Source organism: Cucurbita moschata, unplaced genomic scaffold (genome assembly GCF_002738365.1).
Source record: "Cucurbita moschata cultivar Rifu unplaced genomic scaffold, Cmos_1.0 Cmo_Scf00008, whole genome shotgun sequence".
Taxonomy (NCBI): domain Eukaryota; kingdom Viridiplantae; phylum Streptophyta; class Magnoliopsida; order Cucurbitales; family Cucurbitaceae; genus Cucurbita; species Cucurbita moschata.
In genome coordinates this window covers 4,063,233-4,072,867 of record NW_019268524.1, presented here as the reverse complement: position 1 = coordinate 4,072,867, position 9,635 = coordinate 4,063,233, and the positions used below count along the sequence as shown (strand labels likewise).

At 36.6% G+C, this 9,635-nt stretch overlaps 3 protein-coding genes across 6 annotated transcripts in view; all 3 read left to right on the top strand.

Moving 5' to 3' along the window:
* The window catches only part of LOC111446802 (protein FLX-like 1), a 10,759-nt gene extending 7,571 nt beyond the window's left edge, over nucleotides 1-3,188 (top strand). For all 4 annotated transcript variants that reach the window (XM_023085758.1, XM_023085760.1, XM_023085759.1 and 1 more), the window contains 2 exons: nucleotides 1,457-1,519; nucleotides 3,015-3,188. The gene's annotated coding sequence lies outside the window, so the exon portion shown is untranslated. The remainder of the gene's footprint in view (nucleotides 1-1,456; nucleotides 1,520-3,014) is intronic.
* A 685-nt stretch (nucleotides 3,189-3,873) lies between these two features.
* Nucleotides 3,874-7,162, top strand: LOC111446800 (probable sodium/metabolite cotransporter BASS1, chloroplastic). The gene is made up of 7 exons (XM_023085754.1): nucleotides 3,874-4,564; nucleotides 5,018-5,111; nucleotides 5,188-5,221; nucleotides 5,294-5,348; nucleotides 6,225-6,308; nucleotides 6,394-6,681; nucleotides 6,819-7,162. The coding sequence occupies exons 1-7, from the start codon at nucleotides 4,013-4,015 to the stop codon at nucleotides 6,954-6,956; spliced, it is 1,245 nt and encodes a 414-aa protein (XP_022941522.1). The 5' UTR covers nucleotides 3,874-4,012; the 3' UTR covers nucleotides 6,957-7,162.
* Nucleotides 7,163-8,086: 924 nt separating this feature from the next.
* Nucleotides 8,087-9,630, top strand: LOC111446801 (bromodomain-containing protein 1-like). Its single transcript, XM_023085755.1, has 2 exons — nucleotides 8,087-9,259; nucleotides 9,367-9,630. The coding sequence occupies exons 1-2, from the start codon at nucleotides 8,267-8,269 to the stop codon at nucleotides 9,415-9,417; spliced, it is 1,044 nt and encodes a 347-aa protein (XP_022941523.1). The 5' UTR covers nucleotides 8,087-8,266; the 3' UTR covers nucleotides 9,418-9,630.
* The last annotated feature ends 5 nt before the right edge of the window (nucleotides 9,631-9,635 follow it).

Below are 9,635 nucleotides of genomic sequence, written 5' to 3'. Positions count from 1 at the left end.
AAAAAAAAAAAAAAAAAAAAAAAAAAAAAAAAAAAAAAAAAAAAAAAAAAAAAAAAAAAAAACAGAAATGTAAGGAACTCTTTATGTTTCTCATCTGCCCTAGAGAATTACAGCAAAGAATTGAGAGAAGCTAATTTATTGCGTGAAATGGCTGGTCATTGCCAAGACAGTTCAACAATGGAGCCACATGATGACTTTCAGTCAAGTAAGTGTTTATCTTTTTTCTCTGAAAAAAAGTGATCACCTGTTATCCCAGTCCCTTCCCTTTTCCTTGCCCTTGTAGACATCTATAGATCTGTTTTCGTTATCCAAATCTGTTGCCTGGTGGCACTCTCGCTTTGCCGCCTTTGGTAGAATCTCCGTACCCATGATTGAGGAATGCTATGTGCATCTTTCTTCTCTCTTTCCATCTCCCTGTTAATCGGTTGTGAGATTGTAGGTTTATTTGGGGTCTTATGTACAATAGTTTCAGATGAGTTTACATGAAATGATTTCAATGTTGATTATATTGATTATAATTTGACTAGACATGAGATGTTTAAGTTTAGTGAGAACTCTATTCCTATCCTGAACAACGTTGTTGCTAGAATATGTAGAATGAATGGTTTATGGATATTAAAATTTTATTTATATGTCATGCAAGTGACCAACTAGTTTATAATTGGAATGGTTGAAGTAGGAGTATCCTAGTTATATGGTTCTTCTTAGGCCAACCTTAAGTTTCAGATTATAGCAGCTTCAAGGTGGAAGAAGTGTCTTATTATTGGTTAGGAAGCATAAAGATGGTGCTTACTTGGCATCCTTTACAACTTTTTACTCTCTTGGAAACTTGTCGAGAATTTCAAATGCAGTTTCTGCATTGTTCTCTTTGGGCTATGAATACAATTTTTCCCCAGCTTTGTAATTAGTGATATTTGAAGCAGCTATTTCTATGACCCTTTTGTTGAAAGGCTGATGCTGTTTCATGAATTTAATATTTTTTTTCCACATATTATTCCGTCCTCTGCAATATGATCACATTTATGAATGTTATAGCAAAAGATATTGGCTGTAGTTTTGTGTTTATTGTGGCTGAAATACTGATGGGGAGCTTTGTATTGAACTTAGCTTATAGCTCCTTACTTATCCTTTTGTAAATTTCTTAGCTTTCAGGCTTTTGGAGGATATCCAATCCTCCCCTTACCACCACTTTTCCATCTTTTTCCCATCAACACAATCTATATTATCTGAAAAAGAAAACTAGTAGCTTTTAACTTATTAGAGATGCAGTCTCAACGACATTGTGAATTATCAGCATTCATTTTCTCATCTAAGTTTATAAGTATGTTTGAGCACTTCGGTAATTTTATGTTCAATTTTATTGGAAGGTCTATAATGATGTTTGGTATGATTTGCTTTTGTCTGTTTCTTCTAATGTTTTCTAATGTAAATTTGCACTTGCATGTTTCATTTGCAGGTTTGTAGGCCCTCGGTGATCTGCTTCATTTATGGCTATGAGCTAGTTTCAGATTGTACTAAGGTGGGTGCATCTATTTAAGCTTTCTTCAATTGTTTCCTATCTGGTTCTTTGCATCGACATTTCGTTTCTTTTTAAATATATACATTTTTTTATATAATATGCCATGAGAAATGCAACTTTATTGCCGTTACTTTTTAATATCAGTTTATTATTTTATTAATATTACTATCTCAATCTCCGATGAGTAGTCAAAGAATTCTAAAGGCCGACTTATAAGACCAAACACGAAAACAGGGAACACAAAAACTTACAGTTATGGGCACCCAGTTTTTATTTTCAATTACTATTCCTTTTTAGCCAAGTAAACGGTAGAATGGCAATGAAGCTACCCTGCCATAGCTCATGGTCTTTCCTGGAAAAGAAGGATGTTGAACAACTTCCACAGACCTTTAGACAATTGTTAGTCCAAAATTCTACCTTGAATGACTCGAAATTTAAGAAGAGAATGGAAGGAAACACCAACAAAGCATGATTAGGATGATCGATGGCCTATGAGAATCTTGATCATATTCTCCAATTTGTGATGTTGCTTGTTCTGTTTGGAGCTGGTTCGTAGAGTATGGTTTCGACTTGCCTGCGTGAGGGGTGGTAGAGAGAAACAAAGCATGATGAAGATCCTTTGCCTCTCACTGCAGCCATACAAAATACACCAGTTTGGAATTAGAACTCGAGTGGATATAACATCTAAAGTTCTAGGCCCTAATCCAAGCAAAAAATGGAATCTTCGTTTGGTTGACTTCCACATAGACGAGGAAAAAAGTGGTGCAGTGAGGAGTCTGGAGGTGTAGTCTATTTGAACAATCAATAGACTATGATCTTTGTTTTGGAGAAAGAGAAACTAACTGAAGTGAAGATTGAAAGGATTAAGGGGGGATAGCTCTTCGATCTCTTGATCCAGGAGGGGCCTTCAAAATTGAAAGTCATGGGATGTAGCTCCTTCCTGCTAGCAAATAACATATTACTTTGTGAGGTTTCAGTATAAGGCTAAAGAATGAAGTTGAAGCTGCAAACAAAACCTAGAATCCTTCCAAAATTCATGTTTGTTACCAATACCTACTGTAAAGGTGTATGCAAAAATCAGGGATCATAATACAGAGCTCCTCCCAAAGGGTCACTAGAGACGATTGTAGAAACTTATCAACTTTCTGTTGGGAGGAACAGAAAGTACAGAAGTTGAGAAATCAACGGAAGAAGCTTACACCGTGTTGTCTGTCAGTGTGCTGCCACCAATTTCCTATACTATAGTTTCATACTGGAAAAGCTTGCAAGGTTGTTCGAGGACAGGGATTAAGAATGAAAGCAACATAGAAATGAGATGCCATTGTTGGTTGTACTTTTGTAGAACAAAGAATTATTTTTCTTGTTGGCAGAGATCATGAAAGAACAAAATCTGGATTGTAGGAAGAGGAGCTTCTGCATTGTGGTGTTTGTCATGGAGCTCCCTGTATTGGAAGCTGAATTAAAACTGTTGTCTGACATTTCTTTTTGTATATAGGTCGGTGGAAGCTGAATTCGAAGTTCTTCGAGATCTGAAATCGTTGCAACAGCTTGAACAATTAACAATTTATTCCCACCCATCATAGGAAGCAAAGTTGGATGATAGCTCTTCAAATGGGGCTTCCTGGATAATGTTGTTAACAGCTGCTGCTGCTGCTCATCTACATGGACATGAAAGGAGATGGCTTTTGGAACATGCGTTGGCGTTGGCCCTGTTGTTTCTGTTTGACAGAATTCCCTCCCTTCATTTGTGAAAATGGTAGGCTTCTGAAGTTGCCTGAATTCAACACCAAATTGAAAGTTCACTGGAGGCAAGAATTCTAGTTTTTAGTTTCTAATGTATTTTTATGAAATTTAGGTATAATGTGGAAAATAATATTGTTTATTTATTTAAATTTCTTATATTCAAAATATATATTTGGAAATGGTAACAAATAAAAGAATTTTTCTTCTCTTTTTTTATTTCTTAATTAAATAAATTCATAGATGATTATTCATCTGTTTCTCACATTTTGTGAATAGTAGCATTTAGGGAATCGGTCTTTCGAGTCAATAATCTTATTTTTTTCTCGAATTATAGTAATTTTTCTGGATGATTTAGGGTATTTTTTAAAAGATCACGTTATTTATTATTTTTAAAAGTTTAGGAGTATTTTTTTAATCGGAATGTTATTATTATTATTATTTTTTTACATTTATGAGTATTTTTTTTTTAAAAAATATATATTTTTATTTTATTGCAAATAATCATGGGTGAATAGAAGTATGTATTAAATTTGAATGAGAAATGAAGTATTTTATGAATATTAAATGTCTGTTTCACGTGAGACTGGACTCTCACCACCACTCAATATTATATTAACCAACTCACTATGCTTTTGGCGCGGTTCAAGGTCGACGCTCACTGCTGCTCCACCGGCGCCGGAATTACAGACCTCCACTTCATTGCTGCTTTCTCTTCTTCATTCCGATTGTTCCTCACTCAGAGAGTACGGAATGCGGTCTCTTCCATTAGATACTTACGGTCTTCGTCCCCATATTCAACCACCTCAACGTTCCCTTTCCAGCTTCAGCCCGCGCACTTCACTTCTCACTTCTTCTACTTTCAACAACCGTTTTTCCTCTGCTTCTGCGGCTACGTTTCACCGCAATGCTTCGCTACAGATTTCCAACCAACGGATTTCTGTTTGGAATCGGAATCCGCTTCTGTGCTCCAAAACGAAACGGATTGATGTTGGATTGCTGGTTCCTCCTCTTCGGTGTGGATCTTCATCGGACACGAATGGCGTCCAGAGCGAGCGGAGTTTGATGCAGTGGATAGAATTGATCGGTGAAGCTTTGTCCACTGCGTTTCCTGTTTGGGTGGCGTTGGGGTGTTTACTAGGGCTGCTCAGACCGGCTTCCTACGATTGGGTTCAACCGAGATGGACTGTTCTTGGTCTTACCGTCACAATGCTTGGTATGGGCATGACATTGACTCTTGATGATCTTCGTGGTGCTCTTGCTATGCCTAAGGAATTGATTTCTGGATTCTTGCTACAGTATTCGGTTAGTTCGCTGATTTTCTGTTATTACACTGTTGTTTGAATGAATTTGAAAATTACTGATTTCGTTGATCTCGTGGAACATCTCGTGTATGGATTATATAAACTAACAATTTCCGAAGTTGGCAATGCCTCCTGATGTTGAATTATCTGAGCGATGAAGATTTTCTACTTTAAACTACATGAACCAATGATTCGTCATCTCTTTTATGGAATTGTTTTCTATGACTTTGAATTATATTGACTGTGAGTTAAAGAGCGTTTCATTATCATTCGAAGAACTTTTCTGAGTTGGTAGTCATGCACTTCAGTTCCTCTCTCTCCTCTGTATTGAAGGAAACAGTTACTAAGAATAGTGAGGGCATGAGGATTTCAATTTCAGTTTCTTTAGTAGTTCGACGAACTTTGATCGATGAACGAAACTCTACTAGATAGATTTTCATGGTTCCTGCTGCAGGTGATGCCAATATCAGGCTATGTTGTCAGCAAGCTGTTAAATCTGCCATCTTACTATGCAGCTGGTTTAATATTGGTTGGCTGCTGTCCTGGTGGTATGCATCTGTTGGTAGTGTCAATAATCTTTCTCATTATCCCTATTTTAATAGTTTTATCCATCTTTGGTTTCAGGAACAGCAAGCAATATCGTCACCTACATTGCACGGTATTCTAATTTTTGATATGCCATCGTTTAACTTCCTGATTTGGTTTAAGAAAAACTTTGTTGCCTTTTCAGGGGAAATGTTGCTCTTTCTGTGCTGATGACAGCGATGAGCACCGTGGCAGCCGTGGTTAGCTAACCTACATAATTCTTTTGCTGTTTTCGTTTAGGCGTTTTGTTTCTAAATTCATATCGATACAAGCTGCGTTGCATTCAAGTTCGAGTTAGAGCAAGAGCTGTCTTCATTTTTATATAGTTCTTTTATAATTAAAACATATTCTAATATCTCTGTTTGTAGAAATGCAAGCAAACGAGCTCCCTTAGATTCACTGCAAATTTCTTACATGAACATAATAGTTGCCACAGTGCTGATGACAGCGTGAGCACTGTGGCTAGCTAATCTACATAATGCTTTTGCTTCTTTTTTTGGGCGTTTTGTTTCTAAATTCATATCGATACAAGCTGTGTTTCGTTCAAGTTCGAGTTAGAGCAAGAGCTGTCTTCATTTTTATATAGTTCTTTCATAATTAGAACATATCCTAATATCGCTGTTTGTAGAAAATGCAAGCAAACGAGCTCCCTTAGATACACTGCAAATTTCTTACATGAACATAATAGTTGCCACTGTGCTGCTGATGACAGCGATGAGCACTGTGGCAGCTTTGGTTTGCTAATCTACATAATGCTTTTGCTTCTTCGTTTGGGCGTTTTGTTTCTAAATTCATATCGATACAAGCTGCGTTTCATTCAAGTTCGAGTTAGAGCAAGAGCTGTCTTCATTTTTATATAGTTCTTTTATAATTAAAACAGATCCTAATATCTCTGTTTGTAGAAAATGCAAGCAAACGAGCTACGTCAGATATACTGCAAATTTCTTACATGAACTATAAATTTATGATCTAGCATCTGATCTGTTTCTAGTTTCTTCAGAGTTCAACCTTTAAGGAATTTAAGCAGATAGTTTCATAGATTTTGTAGAGTAAGTTATCATTTCAATGTTTTACAGATCATGACCCCATTTCTCACTGCTAAACTTGCTGGTCAATTTGTTGCTGTGGATGCAGCTGGGTTATTAAGATCCACACTACAGGTTGCCTTTCTAGCATTTGATCGAGATACCCATATTTTCTTTTTTCATGTAATAACTACATTATTAACTTCCCTTTCCATCACAGATTGTGCTTCTTCCTGTACTAGCTGGAGCATTTTTAAACCAGTATTTCCATGGCTTGGTTCGATTCGTCTCTCCATTGATGCCCCCTATTGCTGTTGGTACAGTAGCTGTTTTATGTGGAAATGCAATTGCTCAGAGCTCTTCTGCTATTCTCACGTCTGGAATGCAAGTTCTGCTGGCTGCATCTCTTCTTCACATGTCAGGATTCTTCTTCGGTTACGTGCTCGCAAGAATGCTCGGTATCGACACTTCGTCTTCTCGGACAATCTCCATTGAAGTCGGAATGCAGGTAAATCATTTCATTTACCTATACCCTATCTTAGCTTCACTCTTTGGCAAGTCTGATCCCGACTATTTTACCTTGCAACTCATCGGTTTCGCCATTGGTGGCTGGAGATGGTTCTAATGAGTCGATTTATGTTACAGAACTCAGTGCTAGGTGTTGTTCTTGCTACCCAGCACTTTGGAAACCCTCTGACGGCGGTACCCTGTGCTGTTTCCAGTGTTTGTCACTCAATCTTTGGCAGCGTTCTTGCTGGGATTTGGAGACAAAGCAAAGATTAGATGAAGGTGATGTCTTCTATAATTTATGCGCCAGGTATTCAATCTTTCTGATTCAGTAAAATTTAGACATTGGAAGAGCTCTCCAGGGCAATTTCTTAATTTCTGCCAATTCTTTAGAGGGTATTTGCTATCTTTCCATGATCCAACTCTTATTAGGTTTAAGTTTGTTATGGAATGAATAAAAACATTGCAACTTTTTTAGTCTTTTACATGTTTGCTATTAAAAATAGATTTTTTTTTTTTTTTTTTTAACATAAAATGCTTTGGTCTTTTATCTTTTGCTGAATTAATTTCAGATTAAATGAACTAAAGTAATAGCAGATGCAAATATAACACAGTATTAGTTCAATTCATGGGGAAAGTCTAAAATCTCATGACTGGTATCTAATATTCTCGAAATATTAATGAAAGAATATGTATATTTTATCTTAAATGAAAGCTAATTGATATCTTTATTGGTTTTATATTCGATATATTACTAAAATGATACGTGTTCATGTTTTTATCGTAAAAATTGTTAATTGAACTATAATTTATAGTTTACTATATATATTATATTTGATATTTTATTGTAAGGCAAATATCTCTATAAGTATATTTCCATTTATTCTTAAGGATATCTTTTCATTTATTCCAAAAGAAAAAAAAAAATAGAGGATTGGATAGAGTGAGAGTTAGATTATAAGAACAGGAGTTAAATTATAAACTTTATTTAGATTGTTTAGGTCATCGACCCAACCAATCCAAAATTTTAGATCGAACAACAAGATTTTTCAAGGAAGTTTAATCTAATCATGGACCCAACCAATCTAAAGTTTTAAGTCGATGAAACGAGAAACTTAATCCAATTCAATCTCTATACACATTTTAAAAAAAAGTTAAAATACCGAACTTATAATCCAGGTATCGATAAAAATTCTAGTATTATAAATGGTTTGTTGTTTATTTTTAAGAATTATGTAGGGTTTATGAATATTAAAAATAATATATATTTATAAAGTAATAAAATATATAATAAGTAAAACCTGACCCGCCATTATTTGAAAAAAGGGCGGGACACTGGGCGTTAACCTAAAAATGGAATCTTTAACCAAAACAAAATTCAAAAGGAAAAATTGAACGACGAACATTTTTCGCTGTTTCCCCGCCGGATTCAATCAAAATTTCACGAATCTTCGTCTTTTTTCAGTTCGCGGCAACTCTGAATTCGAATCTTCTCAACCCTAATTCTTATACTAAAATGCGAATCCTTCCCAAACTTCCAATCCCATTCCATTCTCGAAGCTATCAGTCGAACTTGCAGACCCAAAATGGATTCCCTCCATGCCTTACCTCCTCTCAAAAGGCTCAGAATCCTTCAAGAACTAGAACGAAAGCAGCAAGAACAGGATCAATCTCTCCATTCTTGTTCCCTCCCTGCGAAGAAGCGAAAGGAGTCTCGTGATTCATCAATCTTTATCCCCGATGCTACATTACCCAACCCAATCGCCATTTCCGCTTCTACTTACTGCTTGCCGACGAAGAAAAGAGTCTGGGCGTTTCATCCTGATTTCGCCCCTGAATCTCTGGATCTCAATGTTGAATACAAGCCTCCTCCGGAAGAAATATCGATTTCAGAAGTAGAATCAGAGATAGAGGAAAAAGAGAAAAACGAAAAGGAAAAGGAAAGTTCTGATGTTGAGATTGAGCATCAAGAGATTGAAGCTATCCAAGAAGAAGAAGAAGAAGAAGAAGATGAGGATGAAGAGGACGGAATCCTCTGTGCGATTTGTCAAAGCACGGATGGAGACCCATCCGATCCAATCGTGTTCTGCGATGGATGTGATTTGATGGTACATGCTTCGTGCTACGGCAATCCTCTGGTGAAGAATGTACCAGAAGGTGATTGGTTCTGTACCCAATGCTTAGCTTCTTCGTCTTCCGAGATGGAGAAGAAAGCTTCTGAAACACCATTTTCATGCTGTCTTTGTCCTCTCAAAGGAGGGGCAATGAAGCCAACAAACGATGGCCGATGGGCTCATATTGTTTGTGGCCTCTTTGTTCCTGAAGTGTTCTTCGAAGACCCAGATGGCAGAGAAGGGATTGATTGCTCAAAGATTCTCAAAAGGAGATGGAAATCTAAATGCTATATCTGCAAAACCTCTGAAGGTTGTGCCATTGATTGTTCGGAGGCTAAATGCAGTTTAGGTTTTCATGTTACTTGTGGGTTGAAGGAGGATCTTTGCATTGAGTACCAAGAAGGAAGGAGATCTGGTGCTATTGTAGCTGGGTTCTGCAAAAGCCACACTGATTTGTGGAAGAAGGTAAACTATTGTTCTTTCTGTCTCCCCTGAGCTAAATCTAAATTTGGGTCATTTAGTTTGCAATTTGGTTTGTGGGTTTGAATGTTGTTCATGTCTTCTGGGTGCAGCAACAATTAACAGGGAAGTTCAAGATTGTGGCCAGAGATGAAAGTAAGTAATAGCTACTGGGAAATCAGCAAAAATCAGCTTTAGCCACTAAATTTAGGATCGATGATTTCAGTTTATGTTTTGATCTTTGTAGTAACAAACTAGTCTTGTAATTACTTTGCTCATGGGATACCTATCCTTACATCAGTAGTGTAATTAGAGGACAAGGAATTATTGAGTAGTTGGAGTAAAACTAATAAAATAAATGAATTTTCGGATGCTAACCTTC